General features: G+C 46.7%; 1 protein-coding gene across 1 annotated transcript; it reads right to left on the bottom strand.

The window, feature by feature from the left end:
• Positions 1-3,587: 3,587 nt before the first annotated feature.
• LOC123393594 (procathepsin L-like) lies at positions 3,588-8,541 on the bottom strand. The gene is made up of 6 exons (XM_045086148.1): positions 8,173-8,541; positions 7,493-7,568; positions 7,265-7,390; positions 6,789-7,045; positions 5,987-6,141; positions 3,588-3,649 (listed from the first exon to the last, which is right to left on the bottom strand). Exons 1-6 carry the CDS (start codon positions 8,250-8,252, stop codon positions 3,588-3,590), a joined length of 756 nt encoding a protein of 251 aa, XP_044942083.1. The 5' UTR covers positions 8,253-8,541.
• Positions 8,542-21,045: the final 12,504 nt, after the last annotated feature.

The following is a 21,045-nucleotide window of genomic DNA, read 5'->3' as shown; positions in this document are numbered from 1 at the left end:
TGGTCCCTCTAGGCATGGCAGCTTGACCCCTACACCCCAGACTCAGGGCTTGTCACTCCCTGTATTGCCATCTACATGCTCTGGAAGCAGCAGGTGTGGGTTGCGGTTTGCAGGGCGGGGAACAGGCCAGCAGGCCCCCTGCACGCGCCACCTCTCCACAGCCCCGTGGAAACACGTGGGAGGATTAACGCAATGTCTTTACTGTACCAGAGTGGTTCTAACACCTCAGAATAAAGGATGGCTCTTTAGATGGTTGGTCTAATCCAAAACACACATTTCTTTTCCCTTCCTAGGTTTTGGAACATGCATCCTTCTCTCTTCTTGGCTGCCCTTTGCCTGGGAATAGCCTCAGCTGCTCCACAACCCAATCAGAGCTTAGATGCACGCTGGTCTCAGTGGAAGGCGGCCCACAAGAGACTATACAACAAGGTTCGTAACATCTGAGCTGTCCACTGAGACCCCAGGGAATGTTCCATGCTGGTGGGAGTCCACAGTGGAGAGTAGTTTTTGGAGGCCCCTGGTACCCAGGCAGGTAGCAGGGCACTGTGACTGTGCATGATGGGGACAGATGTCCTGCTGTGTGGTTGCTGGAGAGCAGCTCCTGGAGCATCAGCCCAGCCCTGGTCCAGGTCCCTCCTCCCGTCTGTGAGCACATCCACTTGGTGCAGGTGAGCTGGGCTTAGATAGAAATCAACAGGATGGGTTGCATGTTTGTCTCCAGGATGAAGAAGGACGGAGGAGAACAGTGTGGGAGATGAATCTGAAAGTGATTGAACAGCACAACCAGGAGTACAGCCAAGGGAAACACAGCTTCACGATGGCAATGAATGACTTTGGTGACCTGGTGAGTGCAGCTGGAGTTGCTGAATGTTTTGTGCTTCCTCTAAGGATTTTTTCCAAAAAATCTCATGCTTGTCAACATTCTATTTCCTTTTCCTTGAAGACCAGTGAAGAATTCCAACAGGTGTTGAGTGACCTTAAAATCCAGAGGCAAGAGGACCGGAATGTGTTCCAAGCACCTCTCTTTGCTGAGATCCCCTCGTCCGTGGACTGGAGAGAGAAAGGCTACGCGTGACCCCCGTGAAGGATCAGGTGAGACAGTACTCGGCAGCTCCCTTTCCAAGAGCAAAGCCAAGAGGAACCAGTGCCCTCGTGATGGAAGTTGAGAAACCATATACAGTTTGTTATGTTTTGGAAGAGTTTTCAGATGTCAGGGCTGTTGTCAAGTCTTGCTATTAACTTTGTAGACTAAGAGCTGTATCATTTTGTTTTCAGGGTCAGTGTCAATCTTGTTGGGCTTTTAGTGCAGCTGGTGCCCTTGAAGGACAGATGTTCCGGAAAACGGGCAAACTTGTGTCACTGAGCGAGCAGAACCTCGTGGACTGCTCTTGGTCTCAAGGCAATGAGGGCTGCCGCGGTGGCCTGATGGATTTTGCCTTCCAATATGTTATGGACAACGGAGGCCTGGAATCCGAGGAATCCTACCCGTATCTTGCAAGGGTAAACAGACTTCCCTTTCTTTTATCAAAGTTGAGTATATTCAGTAAAACAAAGCCTATATTTCAAATTCTCATTTTAGACTGTAGACTCTGTATCTGCACATGGTCAGAACAGATTAAAATCTGTTAGCCTGGCACAGTTCTCCACCTAGAGGGTTACCATACAGGTGTTCCCACTTCTCAGCCACACAGCAATACAAATATCGTTCTAAATACAGTACAGATCTCCAGAGTGAAAAATCTATGCACAAGTAGACCAAAGGAGTGTCTCATTGAATAGATATTGCCTCATTTCTCAATTTCAAAACAAGCAATCATATTTTGCCTCTTGACATGTTTTATAACACACTCGACTTGGACATCATTCAGCTGCAAACTGTCTTGAGCTCGTGTTCCCCAGGAGGTGGACGGTATTAATCAAGTCCCTTCCCCTTTACCTTTGAAAGAATGGCTACTGCAGATACAGGCCTGAGAAATCTGCCGCCAATGTGACTACCTTCTGGCACGTCTATAACGAGGAGGATGGTCTTATGACCGCAGTGGCAACTGTGGGGCCCGTCTCTGCTGCTGTAGACTCAAGCCCGTATTCCTTCCAGTTCTATAAAACAGGTGAGCATTTGTCTACCCAGAACATTGGCCAGAAAATACGGGTAACCAGCATGACATACAACAAGATGGGCTTTTTTGTATGTGGGATTCAGGAGGGTATGGATTTAGCATGGTGGCTCATTCTGTGTATGTAGTCCTTGTGCTTGTTGTCACCATTTGACATGACTTGACCCATATCCCCAGGCTTTTAAGCACTTCAGAAATATATTTAATCATTAAAAATATTTTATTTATTTATTTATTTGGCAGACAGATCACAAGCAGGCAGAGAGGCAGGAAGACCGGGGTGCGGGGAGCGGGGGGGAGCAGGGCTCCCTGCCGAGTAGAGATCCTGACGTGGGGCTCGATCTCAAGACCCTGGGATCATAACCTGAGCCCAAGGCAGAGGCTTTAACCCACTGAGCCACCCAGGCACCCCTATAAATATATTTAAATGACTACATAGCTTGACTGGTATAGTTTTACTTCACTTTTTTCCCAATGTTTGGACCTTGAAGTTTTCCAAGGAATTTTACTACTGAAATAGACACTGGAAAGAACCCCTTGACTCAAGTAATTTTCTGTTCTCTGCTGCTTCTTCGGCTGACATCGTATGGTAGAATGACAAAGTTTCAACAAGTGCTCTTTTATGCCTCTTCACTGTTCTTCACAAAAGAGACTGTGGCAACATATATTTCTGGTAGTACTAGATGATGTCCTAAATCCCTAGCCTAGCTAAACGAAAAGATCTGATTTCTAAATCTTATCTCAATTGCTATCACAACCGGATTTTGAGATGCCGCCCTTGCTGTGGTCACTAGGTTGTTGTCACATGTTATCATGTCACTTGGGTGTTCCCGCTCAGCACTGAATCTCTCTTCTCCAGGCATTTATTATGATCCAAGCTGCAGCAATACACGCCTGAATCACGGCGTTCTGGTGGTTGGCTATGGCTTTGAAGGAGAAGAATCGGAGGACAAAAAAATACTGGATAGTCAAGAACAGGTATAAAGAGCCAAGAACACCTACCTTGGAAATTGAAAAGGGAATTCTTTCTAGAATCAGTGTTTGGAGGCAGATCCTCAAACCCTTGAGCACGCTTCTGAAATCCCTGACGTGTTTATGCCATTAAGGGGGAAGGGACATACTCATGTGATGACGGCAGTAGCTTGCTAGGGTCCTGCCATGGTTTTGCTACCATTGCGTTTCTCAACTTGAAAATTTTCTCATTTCTGAAATGCATCTGGCCCCAAGAGCTTCTTTTTTTCTGTGTTTCCATTTGTCGTCTGCGAAAGGTCTGGGGACGGAATTCTGTGCTGGGTTAGAACTCAAGTAGGAACAGGAACGGACTCTCCGGATTCTTCCTGAATCTGTCCTGGCCTCTGGTGCCCTGCTCAGGGTCGGGTGTGATGGTTCATGACGGGAAATGTGATTGATTGTTTGTAATAAGTGGCAAACCCTGTCTTCTTTCAGCTGGGGTACAAACTGGGGCATGGAGGGCTACATGCTGTTGGCCAAGGACCGGGACAACCACTGTGGAATCGCCTCCATGGCCAGCTTTCCTGTCGTGTGAGATGAGGGCGTACAGAAGGCCTGACTGGGAACCGAATATCGAGAAGATGAATTTTGTTCGAAAGCCGACCACATCTTATGATACGGGATAAAACACATGAACCATTGAAGACCCAAGCTGGGATTTGACTGTGTGGATTTTATATGAGGAATGTTACCACTTCGCTCGTTACTGATGTAAAAGCCTTTGTATGACAGACTTGTCTAATAACTTTTGGATTTTCATTTTTTAAAAAAATGTATGAAGTTTTATTTTTTAATAAAAAACTTCAAAGTAGAAGGGAGGTAAAATGTTACTACTTTAACTCCTTATAGAGTCAAAATGTGACTGGGCTCTAGGATATCCGTGGATAGGCCAGTGGTCCCTGGGAGAATGCTGGGTGGTCCGATTGTTTTGAGTATAAATGATTGTTACATCTGTAACATTGTTACAATGTCAAATTAGTTTCAGGTGCACAACCCAAAAATTTGCCAACCCTGTACAGTACGCTATGCTCACCGCAAGGATAGTTGGTGTCTGTCAGTCTCACACTGTACCTTTACGGTGCTATTACCACACCATTGACGATATTCCCTATGTTGTGCCTTCTATTCCCGGGACTTACTCATTCCATAGCTGGAAGCCTGGACCTCCCATTCCCCGTCACCCCTGTTATTCATCCTCATTCTAATCTATGTCCTCTTTACTCTTTACTCTTTACTCTTTCCAGATTTCCCACCCCTCATTTACTAACTGGGTTTCTCTCTCCACAGTCCCCAGCTCAGCTAGTAGTCTGTAAACATATCGGGGAGTTTTAGAGGAAGAGACGGTGGGGGCCAGGGAGGACACCCCAAAATGCGTCACAATGGTACATGGATTATCTGGATACGAAGCTCCTTGGGAGACAGCGGGTGTGAGGGCACCCAGGGGTCCTCTGTCCCCAACAAGCAGGAAACGAGTCTGCCATAGCACAGGTGCCCTCCCTGCACTGCGAAGAAGTACAGAGACAGCCTTTGCCGCACACTTGGGACTTCAAAGCTGGGAAAGCTGTAGAAAGAAACCTTGTGGCTTTTTTACTAATCTACAACCTCAGCACAAATTCCACTTAGCATTCCTGCTGGTTGAAAGCTCCCACATAGCAGGAAAGCTGGCCACGGTGGCCATTCTACACTGGTTGTCCAGGGCCCTGGCCATCAGCATGGAACCCTGTGTGCCCCAGTCCGTGCCCTAGTTGCAAGAAGCCAGGGTTTGCCAATGATTCCAGAGGAGCAAACACATTTCCCTTCATGAACAATCACACCCGACCATGAGCAGGGCACGAGAGGCCGGGACAGATTCAGGAAGAATCCAGAGAGGCCATTCCTGTTCGTGCTCGAGTTCTAACCCAGCACACAGTCCTTCTTTCCCAGACCTTTCGCAGACGACGAATGGAAACACAGAAAAAAGAAGCTCTTGGGGCCAGATGCATTTCAGAAATGAAATGTAAACAAGTGTGCTCAAGGGTTGGGGGACTTGTCTCCAAGCACCGATTCCAAAAAGGATTCCCTTTTCAATGTCCTAGATAAGTATTCTTGGCTTTCTATACCTGTTCTTGATAATCCAATAGTTTTGTTTCTCGGATTCTTCTACTTCAGATCCATAAACAAACAGCAGAACACCGTGATTCAGGTCTTCACGACTGCGGTTTAGAGCATTATAAATGCCCGAAAGTAAAATCTAATGTGGGGCTGAGGTTTCCCGCGTGACCTGGGGTAGTGACAGCTTATCAGCCTATCAGCCACAGTAAGGGAGATGTATCAAAATTCAGTTGCACTATAAATCCAGCTAAGATTAAAAGTCAGGCAGTTTTGTTTAGGTAAGCTACGGGTTTAGGCCCTCCTCTGATGTTAGCAGAAACACAAAGTGTCGCAATCTTTTTGTAAACAATAGTCAAGAGGCGTATAAAAATATCTCTTGTGATTCACCTTATGGATGTGAGCTTACAAAAAACAACAGAACACAAAATGACTTGCCTAAGGACCCTTTCCAGTGTTAATCTCAGTAGTAACATTCTTTAAAATTTTTTAAGGTCTAACAACTGGAAAAAAGTAAAGCAAGCTATACCAATCAAATTATGTAGCCATTTCAATATATTGATAATGTGTTTAAAATCATGGGGATTTGGATCTGGTCATGACAGTTGGAAACAGAAGGCATAAATGTTATGGGTGCAGGTGTTATGTGTGAAATCCACCCCCCCCCCCCCAAATTCTACATTGAATTCTGCATACCATAGTGTCACTCCTGCTGTATCTTAGGGTGGTTTTCCAATCTTTCTAGCTCTATTTCTCCATAGACAGATGCGTACCCTCTTTATAGAACCAGAAAGTGTCCAGGTTTGCACGGAGAGCAGCAGGGACGGGCCCCACAGCTGCCACCACCAGCACAAGGGACTCCTCCTCCCTCACCGGGCCGATGGCGCTGGCAGCAGGAATTCCCGGGTCTGTATGTGCAGGATCCGTCCTTTCAGAGGGAAAGGGGAAGAGACTTGATCATTACATCCACCTCCTGGGGAGCATGAGCTCAAGACAGCTTACAGGTGAGTGATTTCCAAGCCAAATCTGTCGTAAAGCATCCCAGGAGCTGAATCGCTATTGGTTGTTTTGAAATTGAAAAACTACCTTGTATGTGTTCAATGAATTATTCAGGATCTAGTGTCCTTAAGAACTGGTTCATTCCAGAGAAATCTGTACCCTGTAGAGAATGGTATGTATGTCTCCCTGTAACATAGAAATAAAAATAGTCATGTGGTCCCCACTGAGGCAGGCACTGTGCCTGGCTTGTCTGGTTTAATGACAGTCCTGACAGTTTGCAGCTCTAGGGTTCACCATTTAAAATGTGAGTGTTGTGGGTGCCTGGGTGGCTAAGTGGGTTAAGCCTCTTCCCTCGGCCCAGGTCATGATCTCAGCATCCTGGGATTGAGCCCCTCATGGGGCTCCCTCCTTGGTGGGGACCCTGCTTCCCCCGCTCCCCTCTGCCTGCCTCTCTGCCTACTTGTCATCTCTGTCTGTCAAATAAATAAATAAAATCTTTTTGAAAAGATAAAAAAAATGCAAATATTAAATATGGTATCTGTGTTCTTGAAAAGCATGTGACTAGGAGCAGAGAGCTGGACAGATGACACGTGAAGAGCTCCACTGACCCCTGGACGATATGGATAGGATTCCTCTGAGTCTAGGCCTCCGTTGTTCAGAATATACTGGAAGGCATAATTCACCAGGCCAACAGGGCAGCCCTCACTGCCTTGAGACCTAGAATAGTCCAGCGGGTTCCGTTCACTCAGCGACACAATTTGGCCTGTTTTCCGGAACTTGTGTACTTTGAGGGCACCGGCTTCCCTAAAAGCCCAGCCAGAAGCACACGGACCCTGAAACCAAATTAGAAAGCTCTCAGCCTAAACAACAAACAGCAAGGCTTTGCCAACAGCCCATGAATCTGAAAACTCTTGTAAAACACAGCGAGGATGTGTTGTTCCCCAGCAGGGACCCATCGAAGAGCTGCTGTTTTCTTTTCGGCTTTACTTTTGGAAAGAAGTGATCCTTTTTTTTTGGTGAGAAGGGATCCTTCAGAGACTCATAGGACTTACCCTGGCTGTCTGTCTCCTGTCCACAGGTACAATGAAATCAGCAAAGAAGGGTATTTCAAACACTTTCCCCTCTGTGTCCTTCTGGATTTTAAGGTCGTTCATCATGTGTCTGAATTCTTCACTGGTCTTCAAGGAAAAGAAGGTAGAATGTTGACAAGGATGAGAATTCTTTGGCGAAGTACCAGAGAGAGAGAGAACAAAAGGTTCAGGAACCCCAGCCGCCCTCACCAGGTCACCGACGCATTCACCGCCGTTCGAGCGTTTTCCGATTCCTCTCCCACACTGCTCTCCTCCGTCTTTCACTCTAAAGACAAACATATAACCTACAATTTTTATTTCTATTTAAAGCCAACTCACCTACTCAAAGTGGATGTGCTCACAGAGAGGAGGAGGGGCCTGGACCAGGGCTGGGCTGATGCTCCAGGAGCTACTCTCCAGCAACCACACAGCAGGACATCTGTCCCCATCCTGCACAGTCACTGGGGCCCGTTTCCTCTCTGGGTAAGAGCGGCCTCCAGAGGCTACTCTCTGCTGTGAACTCCCACCAGCGTGGATGTTCTCTGTGGGGCCCTCCAGACAGCTTAGATGTTCCCAACCATGCCATAGAGTTTCCCATAGGTTGCCTTCCATTGGGTCCATTGAGCATCTAAACTTCGACCAAATTTTGTAGTAGCTGAGACTATTCCCAAGCAAAGCGCGGGCAGCAAGAAAAAAAGGATGCATATTTCAAAACCTAGAAAGGGAAAAGAAATGAGCATCTGAACAGACCAATCTGTCTAAAAAGCCATCCTCTTCTTATGAGCTGTTAGAGCCCCTAGAATGGACAAAAAGCATTGACTTTGACTTAGCCTCCCAATATATACACAAGGACGGGACTGGCCCCACCAGTGGGGGGAGGGGGTCCTCACCTGACTGTCGCTCTGCAGATGTGACAACAGGTGTGGCTCCTAGGGGGTTCTCTGATGTTGGGCTGTGGCTTTAAGGTCATTCATCGAAAGCCCTGGGGTTTGGCCTGGCTGGTCCTGCCCATACCACCTGGGCACACTGTGATCCTGTTGGTTTTGCTTTTGTTGGCCAAGCCGATGACTTCTATTCTACTGTTTTCTTGATGATTAGATCTTGTTTTTAACAGAACAAAAACATCTGGACAATTGTGTAGACTTGTATCCCTACCTTAACTGGTTTGACTAAAAACAATGAGCTCACAGTGATTCAGTTAAGTGACCAATGAGTTCGCAATGGTCTGGCTTACAAAAACAAGTCTATGCATATTCAGTAAGGAAATGGATGTCCACCTTCCGTTAACTGCTGTCATGGTAAGACAAGAAGGAATTGCGCCATAGAAGTGCATTGAAATGTATTTCATCATCGCATGCTGCTATCTAGTATGTGTCTAGCACTGGGAAAAGTAATCTGTATTTTTAGACATTTTTCTTACAACTCAGGGTTCCAGAATCCTGCAATAAAGCAATAGCACAATGATGTGCTATTAAAATTTAAAGAAATTTTTTGGTTTCCCATTGCATACACAAGTCATGTTTTTTCCCTCTACTGTAGTCTATTTAGTGTGCAATTGCTTTATGTCTAAAAAATGAACAGGCATTAATCAAAAAACACTCCATTGCTAAAAAGTGCTAACCAAAATCATGTTTCAGCAAACATGATCGTTCTGCTGGTGGAAGGTCTGTGCCCATGTTGACGGCTGCTGTCTGATCACGGTGGTGGATGCTGAAAATTCGGGGTGGCCCTGGCATTTTCTTAAAATAAGACAACAGTGAAAATCGCTGCAATCACCTTCTCTGGGGCATGCAATGCTGTTTGTTAGCATTTTACCCTCGGTAAGACTTCTTTCCAACAGAGTCCCACGCCCTATCACAGCTTCATCAACTCCGATTATGTAATATTCTAAGTCTTTTGTGGTCAGTTCAATGATCATCATAGAATCTTCACCAGGAGAAGAGGATGCTTTTCCATCTCCAGAAACCATCATTTCGTTCATCTAAGAAGCAGCTCCTTATCTGTTCAAGTTTTTTTTGTACACATAGGATTTTATTTTATTTTATTTTTTCATATAACATATAATGTATTCTTGGTTTCAGAAGTAGAGGTCAGTGGTTCACCAGTCCTGTATAACACCCAAGGCTCTGTGCACCGCGTGCCTTCCCTCATGGCCATCACCCAGTCACCCCATCCTCCCACCACCCCCCCCAGCAACCTTCAGTTTATTTCTTATGATTACGAATCTCTCATGGTTTTTCTCCCTCTGTGACTTCACTTTCATTTATTTTTTCCTCTTTTCCCCTGAGATCCTCTGTTTTGTTTCTTAAATTCCACATATCCGTGAGATCATATAACTGTCTTTTTCTGATTGGCTTATTTTACTTAGCATAATACCCTGTAGTTCCACCCAGCTCGTTGCAATTGACTAGATTTCTTTCTTTCTTTTTTTTTTTTTTTTTGGCTGATATATATAGATAAAGAGATACAGACAGATATAGATACATAGACATAGATACATATCTAGATATATCTAGATACATAGATATTTAGAGATTATATAGATATATAGAGACATATATAGAGAAATATAGATATATATCTAGATATCTGTGTCTATGTATCTGTATCTGTCTGTATCTCTATATATCTATATCTATCTATAGATATATATCTATATATCTTTGCTGTGCAAATGCTTTTTATCTTGATGAAGTCCCAATAGTTCATTTTCACCTGTTTCCCTGGCCTTTGGAATGTGTCTGACAGAGGCGCCTGGGTGGCTCAGGGGGTTAAAACCTGTGCCTTTGGCTCAGGTCATGATCCCAGGGTCCTGGGATAGAGCCTCGCATTAGGCTCTCTGCTCAGCAGGGAGCCTGCTTCCTTCTCTCTCTCTGTCTCTCTCTCTCTCTCTCTGCCTACCTGTATCTCTGTCTGTCAAATAAATAAAATCTTAAAAAAAAAAAAAAAAGAGAGAGAGATGTGTCTGACAAGAAGTTTTTATGGCTGAGGTCAAAGAGATTGCTACCTGTGTTCTCCTCTAGGATCTGATGGATTCCTGTCTCACAGTTAGGTCTTTCATGTGTTTTTGAGTCGATTTTGTGTGTGGTGTAAAGAGATGCTCTGCTCCCCCCAAAGGCCACAGCCCTGGTCCCCCCCAAGCCCCGCCAGAAGGGCCAGGACTGTTTCCTTTCCCCGGGAGAGAGACCCCCGTGGGCACACAGAGATCACTCAGACAGCAAGCAGTGGATTTACCTTAGACGCCTAGCCCTTGGTGCTGTTGGCTCCTGAAGGTGCAGGGGCAGAAGGGCCGAGCCACCAGGTTGGACGCAGGAGCGGTGGCACCTGTGAATCCCGGCTGCTCCGTGTGCAGCCGCTTGGGGCCCCTGGGTCTTCCCCACGCGGCTCGTCTGGCAGCCACACCCAGACTCGCTCTGCGGCCAGCGGAGGGTCTGGCTGTGGCCTTGTGGGGCTGCAGCAGGAAGGACATACCCAGAGCAGAGGGGGAGCAGGTGTCCCGGAGGAGCCTGCAGGGGAGGCGGCCTGCGGTCCCCAGAGAGGAGCCCCGGGGGCGCTCTGTCTCTGCTCAGCATGCCCAGGGGGCTGCTCCAGCCGGCCTGCCGCTTCCCACCACTAGGGGTCAGCAGTTAGCAACGATGAACGGTTTCCCTCTAAGACTTGGCTTCCCCGCGAGATGGTTGTTTTCAGGGTGCTGCACGCGAGTCTCTTGGAATCCTCCGTCTCACGGTGACAACTCGGGCGGTGTGGGAAGACCTGTCATGCGCAGTCTGGTCCGCTCTCGGCGAGCAGGAGCCCACGGTCACTAGGGAAGTCTCTTCCTGACCACGGTCGCTCTGACAGGCTTCACGGCAAAGCGGACAAGCTCGTGCTTCTGCGCCTCGCAGCCTCTGTCAGGCTGGACCAACAGTCTGCAAAGAAATACACCGAAAAGCGGACTACGCTGTTCTGTCTTACATTCCTGTTTGCAAGTGTCCCACTTTCATAATCCGAGAAACAAGTACATTCGAGAATAAGCGTTCCCGCTCTCCTTCCCCTGGGATATTCCCGTGTCCATGTCCTCGGTCTGTGAGTGTGACCAGCCAGCCAGGACCTTCTGCCGGCACCCCCTGTCCTCCGCCTGCGCTCCGGCAAGCGGGGGTGGAGCGGGCTGAGTATCTTACCTGCACCAGCTTGAGCGCTGTGTAGACGCCCCAGGTGCCTGGAGGAGAGGCCGTGGGGTCACGTCTCACCTGCGTCCAACCCAAGCCCTGTGCTCCTGGGGCCGGGCTCTCCTCCTGCACCAGTGATCCTTGACACCAAGCCTGACCATTCTAGTAACACCGTTTGGCACGGCCTGGGTTGGACTCATGCCCAGACGGCTTGGATTTTGAGATCAGTGAACTCTGTACTAAGCAAATCATGGGGCCTCAACCTACAACCTTCCTGCCTTTTGCTGCAGGAGTGCACGCACCTCAGGGTGGAGGAGAGTGGGGTGCGGGGAAGGAGTTCCCCAGCCTGGACTGAGAAACTAACATCTGAGGGCAGGTGGCTGATGCAGACAAATGCCCTAACCTATTAGAGAGACTCTGACTTGAATGTTTCTTAACCCTAATCCTTGCTAGCATCTGAGAAGGACTGGAAGTTAAGGTGATGCCCCTGGATCATAGGACAAGCCTAAGGAGAACGTATAAACCTCAGTTCCCCAGAGTGCATCAACCCTCCGCCACTTCCTTCCATTTTCTGTGAGCTAATCAGCCTTTTTCATACTCAACCATGACTGTAACCCCGACTTTGGGCACAATTACTCTCCACATTCCTGAGGACTGTCATTCCTTTATGCTTCTTAAAATAATTGTGACTAGGAGCCCCCCCAAAGCAAGCGCTAGTCTCTTTCATTCATGAGCTTCTCCTTCACCCCAGGGCTGTGCAAGGGTCCTGGGGTTTTATAACAATTTGTGTTTTTGCAGCCCTTACTCACCCCAGGGTGTGGGATCTCCCCCCTCCTTGTCAATGGTTGTGCTTGTGGAGCCTCCAGAGCCTCAAGAGCCTTCCCCCCGCCCCCAGACCAGCCTCACAAAACTTGAGTGAGAGCAGGCTATGGCCCTCAGCCTTTGAGGAACCCCTGCTCCTCTCCCAGTGTCGGGGAGACCCTTCTCCCCTCTTCCTCCCACTCCTCCAGGCAATGGACTAGTGGGAGGAATTCTCTCTTCCTGGGATTAGGAAATCTTTTTTTTTTTTCCTTCACAGTTTGGCTTTCAGGGTCTTTGAGGACTCAGGAATTCTAACCGGGTTGTCAAGTGCTGAGCAGTGACTCTTACTTCTCTTTGCATTCCTACTGTTGAAATCCTGATGGTCCATGAGACGAAGATGTCCCTGGCTAAGGAGGGGACAAGTCCCTAGAAATGGAGCACTAACAGGAGAGTATTCAGGAGTATTCAGCACTAACAGGAGACATATTCAGAAAGTATCACTCCCCTTGGCTCACACACGGCATAGGTCTGCAGGCGGCTATGGGCCCCGTTAGCATCTAAATACAGTCTCCCCACAGTCCTGCCAACTGCGCACCAACCTGCTCTAGAGGAAATAACTCAGGAGTGGGGCATCTTCTGCCTGGGGTAGTGGTTCCTGCACGGAGAAGAGAGAAGGAATCCCCAGTATCCCCAGAAATGAGTGCACAGTCAGAGAACACAGGAAGAACTTTCCAGAAATGTTAAAGTGGACACAGTGGCAGAGGATTGGCAATGGTGCCTGGGGTAATGACCTGGGACCCAGGAAGGAGTGTGTTCCTTTGGTTGCTGTCCCCAGGACGGAAGCATGAAACATTAGCTGTTGTCCTCTGCAGTTCTTTTTAACGATCTTTGCTGATGGCCAGGCTTCCATCCCAGGTCTGGTCCAGCCCTGTGTGCTGCCTTGTCTGGAGTAACGACTCCTGAGATCAAACCCTGGCTCCCTGCTCCCCAGCCGGGGAAGCTGCCAGGCCCCTCGAAGCTTCGGTTCATTCATCTGGAACATGGGAGAAGGGCTGTTATGGTGCACAAAGGCCACCACCCAAAGCAGAGTGTTTGTGACTATGTCCCAGCTGTCCACTGGCTTCCAGAGGCCACAAGGAGGTGGATGGGAGGTTGGCTGCATGTTTTTTCCATTTTACTTATCTATACTTCCTAAAGTTTTCATAATGATCACTTGTTTTGTTTTTAAAAAAAATAAGAAAAGGAATAGAAGAAGCTGCTGGAAGGCCAGTGGCCATCATCCTCTGAGATCCTTGACCGCAGCTACTACTAAGTCGTTCAGGAAAACTCCAAGGGGAGGAGGCAAGTCAGGGCAATGGTGCATGATTGTCTCGTCCCCAGGAGCATGACACGGGAAAGTGTGACCCTGCTGCTCACGAGCCAGGTAACTGGTTTGGTTCCTTGTTCCTCTGGTAGTGAAACATTCATACTCTTCACCTTTACAACAAACCACTGCATTCCCTTTAGATTCTGGATAGGCCCAGGACTTAGAGACTGACGTTTTAAGATAATCATTTAAGTCATGTTTTCTGGCAAGTCCGATATGCCAGGACCATTTGGAGAGTGAAGCCACTGGAAGTCTCCAAAGTGGCTTTTGGCTTGGTTTTCTGAGAACGTGCAAGAGAAGAGCGGGAAGAACACCAGCTTCCCAGACGGAGCACGGATTAGCAGAGTTCACTGAGGCAGGGCCTGGACACAGCATTGCCTTCTGCCAACAGTCTGCCCCCACACGACCTATTTCAGTGCATCCGGTGCATTTGGGAGCTCAGCGGGCAGGGAAAGCCAGGGGCGAAGCCATGATGATAGAAGCTTGTTTGGTTGAAAGACTCCAACGTCACCTTAGTTCTTGACTCTCCATCGGACTTTGAGCACAGAGCACCCATGAGGCTCCAGCTGAGAGTTGTGGTCTCGTGTTCTTAATCCCCTGTCCATCTCTGCTGGTCCTGTGACCTCACGTGCTTGGGGCCGTCCCCAGACCTCAAGGCCTTGTCACATGTTCCATTATTTTTTCTGTGTTGTCTGATAATTCTATAATCTTCAGTCATTGATCTAAAGTATGACCCCAGCTAGGGTGTCCTGATGGTTTAAGGGCCCTCATAAATTCCAGAACATCATTAGGAATAACCGTAGTAGCCACATGCAAGGGACTGTGTGCTCACCAAGGTATAAGGTATCCTCTACAACCCTCACCATCCCCTCAGAAGTAGGCATTTTTAATCTCCTTTGACAGAGGAAATAAATGGAGTCTCTGGGAGGTGAAGGGTCTTGCCCATGGGCATACGGCTGTTAAGAAGCAGAATCAAGATTTGAACCCAGAATTGTTTAATTCCTCCATCAGTGGCCTGAATTACTACATATTTATTCATTTGATTATTGCCTACCTTTGCCTGGAACCATTGCATCCACCACTCACGTAGCATATAACAAGTCTTACATAAATATTTGTTAATGAATGAATGCTATCTCCCATCCACACGTAAGGAACAGGGCAGAATGGTGGAATGTCATTGTTTTGTTTTGTAGTTTATGGAAATATCAGAATTGCCTCTGGCCCCAGTCAACTCTGTGGTTCCCTGGAGGAGAAGCGTGAATTCCTCCTTGCATTCCAGAAACACTTCATGCTGAGACTTTTATAAGATTCCATTATTATTATTATTATTTTTAAATATTTTACATGCTAAATCAGTCAGCCTTAGATGTTCTAAAGCTGGGAAGACTAAATTTTTTTAAAAAAATACTTTATTTATTTATTTGACAGACAGAAATCACAAGTAGGTGGAGAGGCAGGCAGAGAGAGAGGCCGAAGCGGGGCTTGATCCCAGGACCCTGGGATCATGACCTGAGCCGAAGGCAGAAGCTTTAACCCACTGAGCCACCCGGCGCCCCTGGGAAAACTAAATGAAGAAGAAAACATGAACAAAACATTTTTCCTTAGGAGAAAATAACTCTCACCTCATAGAGGAAATTTCTTGAGCAAAATATGTCTGAAAAATATGGCTAGGACTATTTCTCCTGCAGAAAATTAATATCAGGTTTTATTTTTAGTGACATAACGCGATTTCTTTCTGACCCATCTCAACAACCCTCCATACATCAGCCTGTGTCCTCTTTGATGTGATCCTTTCTTCTAAGTTGGGGCAGGTTTCCTGGAGAACGCCCCTCCTCCCGCCTTCCTCCCATCCCCCACCTAGCACTTCTCTTTCCCCTGTCCATCAGGCACATTTTGGGGGCTGACACTCTGGCCATAATGACCAGATAGACACGTCTTTAATGTATGCATGTATACTAATTATAATTTTACAGAGAGAAAAACAATTTTGACATGAGAAATGTTCCCATATGTTTACTATATGGGAGAGTCCATGGGCGATTTTGTTTTAGTTGTGGTACACGTTTAATGGTCTATGTAACACATGGATGAGTTTTAATGAACGCATTTACTTGTATGAACAAAATCAAACTCAGACGGCAGAACGTCCAAGCCAACCAGCACCATCCATCGAGCTGCTCTTCCAGTCCATGTCCACCCTCCACACCTTCTGAGGCAAGCACTGCTGGATTCTTTCACCACAGATCTCTGGAGCATGTTTAGTCATTCCCATCAGTGGAATCACACTGTAGGCACTCCTGTGTGTGTCTTGCTCTCACACTCAACACAAAGTCAATGACATTCACCCACAGTGCTGCCCTTGCCAGCAGTTCCCTCTCCTCGTGGCTGGATGGTTCTGCAGGGCACGGTGTCCACACTCATCCAGACATTCTCCTGTTGATGGTCATTGGGATTCTTTCCTCCTTTCGGTGCTTACAAAAAAGCTGCTATTAATATTCTAGAGTAATCTGTCCTGTGGAAACCTGCTTTTATTTCTCTTGAGGAAATACCCAGGAGTGAATTGCTCAGTCATGAGGGACACCTATGATTTAGTTTCCTAAGAAACAGCCAGTGTTCCAAAGCGGATGTACCGTTTTTAACTACCCCCCCCCCCCCCCAGCAACATAAGATTTCCAGTATCTCTGTATCCTCACCATCTGATCTTGTCAGTCCTTTCAATGTTAGGTATCTTAGTAGGTAGAATGAGGGCTCTCAGTGTGATTTTAGTCTGTATTTCTTTAATGACTAATGACACTGGGTAACTTGTTGTGTGTGTTTAGTGGCCATTTTTTGAGAAATGTCTGTTCAAAAGAGGACACATTTTAACCTTTGATTCACAATCCAGAAAATAATCGCCTGTTAATTTTAGGACAGGTTTCCGTTAAGTGAGGTGAATTTAAAACTATGCCAGAGAGTATGGTTCTTTCAGAAAAGTTGGTTGCTAATAATTCTAGCTAAAGATTAGTCCAACTTAGCCTTCTTTTCAAGGCTTCAATAATCCTCAGCGTAGTTGCAGAATTCTTGGCCATGATTGCATAGTGCCCCACATGTTTCTATTTAACAGCCTGGTCACTAAACTCCTTTCTTGTCAAAGGGACCTCCTGGTTGACATGTCAGCTCAGCTGTCCACTTCTCAGTTCTGAGACAATTTTGGGTGATCCTGAAGACCTCGTAACCAGTGGAGCACAGCCCGAAGTCCAAAAACCTAAATATACAGGTTTCCCTCTATGGGAGACATTCAGCCCTGACACCTCTGGCAATCTGATGATGCCCACAGACCCTGTCTCTTGATAATGCTGTTAAATGTTTGCAATACATGAAATTACAAGGTGATCGGATATTGAAATACACTTACCAAAATACAAATATATTGGTGACATGATAATATGTGTGTCTGCAGTGGTGGATCTTCAAATGCTATAATTTTGAAATAGTGACAAGTGTAAGCAATTTCCTAAGATACATGGACCACCTGTAATGTGATACGAAACAACGGATTTCTCATGATGGCAAAGTCATGAGTACTGCTAATATCCTGTCTGTTAGTGACAGACATACTTGAAAGGAATGCAAATTTTTGATTACAATTTAGAAAAAAAAAGAAAGATGTTCTTTTCCCTTTTAGAGAGTCTTAGCCGGTGCCGTGAATAGTGTAACACCCACAATTCAGTATGAAAGTTCTAATTCTCAGTGTAACTGTGTTTGAATATAGAGCAATTAAGAGGTAATTAATGTTAAATGAGAACATCGTGGGGGAGGAGAGGGCCTAATCTAATAAGACTAGTGGCATTATAAGAAAATATAGAGAAACTGATCTCTGTCTCTCCCCATGCACACAAGGAAAGTCCACTTTTAAGATACGACAGGCAGGTGGCCATGTGCAAGCCAGAAAGGGGTTTCACCAGAAACCTAATCAACGATCACATTGATCTTGAACTCCCAGCCTCCAGAACTGGGAGAGATAAATTTCCGTTCTTTAAGTCCCCCAGTCTATGGTATTTTGTTAAGGCAGTCCACGTGGACAAAGACAGGACCCCAACCTCCCCTGCTTGCTAAAGCTAAACTCAATTTTCAACAGACCCCTAGAGGTGAGGTTCAAAGAGAGACCCACGTGGAAGTACACTACATTCCAAAGCAACTATTTGAGTTTTCTAACTTATACAAACAACTCTGGGGAACATGCATGAGAATGGATATTAAGCTACGAGACAGTGGGAAGGCGAACATGAACTTGATTAGAACGGATTGGTAGGGGGCATCTGGGTGGCTCAGTGGGTTACAGCCTTTGCCATCGGCTCAGCTCATGATCCTGAGGTCCTGGAATTGAGCCCCGCATCGGTCTCTCTGCATGTCAGGGAGCCTGCTTCCCCTCCCCTCTCTCTGCCTGTCTCTCTGCCTACTTGTGATCTCTGTCTGTCAAATAAATAAAAATAAATTTAAAAATAAATTTAAAAAAATGGATTGGTAGATATGCGCTCCCTAAGAGGAGGTTCTGCATTTAATGCTGCATCCTGGGGACTCAGAAAGGGTCTAATGGTGTGGTTGGTTGGTCATGAAACATGGACCAAATGGTGGCCCACAGAGAGCCAGCTGGAAATGCCAGGCATTCCCTGGTTTAATGTAGAGGAAGGGATTTACAGGCAGGGGCAACTGGAATGTTAGATTGGACTTGTCATTGCAACTTGTCATTGTCTCACCCACACTGGGAGGACGCAGAAGACATACTTTGGACCACTCTGTGAGAAATGAGCTTGTGAGGGGCCAAGTCTGCACTCAACAGCCCTAGGCAGGGCGGGCACGCTCACTGTAATGGTCAGCAGAGCCAAAGCACCAGTCAGAAGCGTCTGACTCATGAAGACCTGTGGCGCTGGCTGGTTGGTCACGGTGTTCCCCGGATGTGAAATAAATAGGAAGCCTGCTAAATGTTAACTGAGCACAGAAGTTCAGGTAGAATGAACAGAAGTCTAACCTGAGCCATAAAAGAGAATCACATCCTTTCATCAGTTCCCAGACTTCAGCAAGTTTATAGACCCAGGACCCTTGAATGAAGGAGAGTCCAGTTCCCCTTGAGGAAGGATCCTGGTAACCAGTAAAGATTATTCCTGTTATTCTTTCTTCAGCCTTTCCTAAAGGAACCTTTGATTTTGATTAGGGTAAAGGGTAACCACAGTGGAAATAATCAGACACTCGCTCCTAATCAACACTGATTCCAAGAGACCCAAAATGTCACTGTCGTCCACCAGAGGGTAGGCTTACGGAAACCAAGTCATTGATGGAGTTTTAGCACAAATCCATCTTCCAGTGGACCCAGTGGGTCCCCAACCCCATCCTGTTCTGGAATGCATAATTGGAATTGCTTCCCTGACCTATGAAGTGAGGGATATTACAGTGGGAAAGTGACGCAGAAGCCACTAGCACTGTCTCTCCCCAGCAAAGTTGTAATCCAGAAGTGATGTCACATTCCTGGAGAAGGTGCTGATATTGATGGTGCCACCATCAAGGCCTTGAAAGACACAGGAGTGGTGACGGTCTCCGCATCCCCACTCACCTCTCCCATTTGGGCTGTGCAGAAGACAGACTGACCCTGTAGACTAACAGTGGATCATTATACGCTTAAGCAGGTGGTCACTTCAATCAGTGTTGAACCAGATGTGGTTGTCGTGCTTAACGAAATTAACACACCCCGGTACGGGTGTATACCTTTGGTCTCTGCAAATGCCTCTTTCTCCATGTCTGCCATGAGACCAACCAGAAGCAGCATTCAGCCGGCAAGACCATCACTTCCATACCTCAGATAGGGTCCATGGAATGGTCAGAAACTCTCCATAACCTGAAGAATGTGGCCAGGTTTTCTGTTTTATTAAAGAAAATGCCAATAAAGCCAAAAGTCTATTCCTCGGCTGGCAAGGCCAGCAGCACACTTTCTTTGGTGTATGTCAGGGATATATCAACTCTCCAGCCCTATGTCATAATTTAGTTCACAGGGACCATGACAGCCCCTCCCTTCCAGAAGATATTACAGTGGTTTACAATATTGATGACTTTATGCTTATTGGATCTAGTGAGCAAGAACTAACAAAGACTCTAGACTTGTTGGCAAGACATTTTTGTGTTAGAGGGTGAGAAATAAATCAGACTAAAATTCAAGGGCCTTCTATTTCTGAGAAACTTCTAGGGACCCAAAGGTATGGGGTTGGTCAATAGATCTTTTCTAAGGAGAAGGATATGGTATCATATCTGCACCCCTTCACCCCCAAACCAAAAAAAAGAAGCACAAGGTCTCCTTTGGGTTTTGGCATCTTTTGATTTTTTAAACAACATAGTCCTCCTGTGAATGTCATGTCCCACCTATTTCCCAAGGAACAAAAAATAAGTCTGGTTTTGAATGAGGTTCAGAAACATGAGGAGCTCTGCTGCAGGTGCAGTAGCTCTGTGACTCCTCTGCCACTCAGGTCTCATTCAGTGGTGCTCGAAGGGTAGTGGCAGGTTGGAGCCTTTGGCAGGTCCCTGTAGAGGAGTCACAGCACAGACACTGAGGAATTCGGGGGAAAACTCTATACTTCCTTTGAGAAAGAGGTCTCTGACTGCTCCTGAGCCTTTGTAGAGACTGAACAGTTAACCCCAGGTCATCAGGTTACAGTGTGACTTGGGGAGCCCATCATGCATGGATGCTATCTGATGCACCAAGCCATAAAGTTGGACATGCACAGCAGCACTCCTCCATCAGATGGAAGTGGTATGTGTGCAATTAGTCCTACACAGGCCCTGAAGGTGTGAGTAATTTACCGTAAGGAGCTGCCCAAATGACATGGCTCCCAGCCTTGCCTTATCTCGCCCAGCCTGCTCCTATGGCCTCACTGGGAGTTCTCTACAGTCTATTGACAAAGAAAGTTAAGACACAAGCCTGGTTTACAGATGGCTCTGCACAACGGACAGGGCTCGCCTGAAAGTGGACAACTACACTACTTCAGTCCTATCTGGGACATCTCTAAGAGACAGTAGAGAAGGGAGAGTCTCCCCAGGAGGAGAGAACTTCTAGTTGCACAGCTGGTGGTTCACTTTGCTTGGAAGGAGATATGGCCGAACATGGTATTATATTCTGATTCACGAGCTGTGTCCCATTGTTTGGCAAGATGACTAAAGACTTGGGTGGACCGTGACTGGATTTCTGGCCCAGGGAAATCTGGGGGGAAAGTATGTGAAAAAACCTTTCTGAATGGGTAGAAGTTTTGAAGATATTTGTGTACTGTGTGAATGCTCGCCAAGGGGAGAGCTCAACAGAGGAGGATTTTAGTAATCAAGTGGGTAGAATGATCCATTTTGTGCATAGCAATCAGCCTCTCTGCCCAGCCACCCCTCCCATGGCCTGATGGGTTCGTGGACCAAGTGGCCATGGTGGCAAGGAT

Source organism: Mustela putorius, unplaced genomic scaffold (assembly GCF_011764305.1).
Source record: "Mustela putorius furo isolate JIRA1106 unplaced genomic scaffold, ASM1176430v1.1 tig00000876_pilon_pilon_pilon, whole genome shotgun sequence".
Lineage (NCBI taxonomy): Eukaryota > Metazoa > Chordata > Mammalia > Carnivora > Mustelidae > Mustela > Mustela putorius.
Note: the sequence above shows the minus strand (reverse complement) of the source record. Positions and strands in the feature narration are given on the sequence as shown.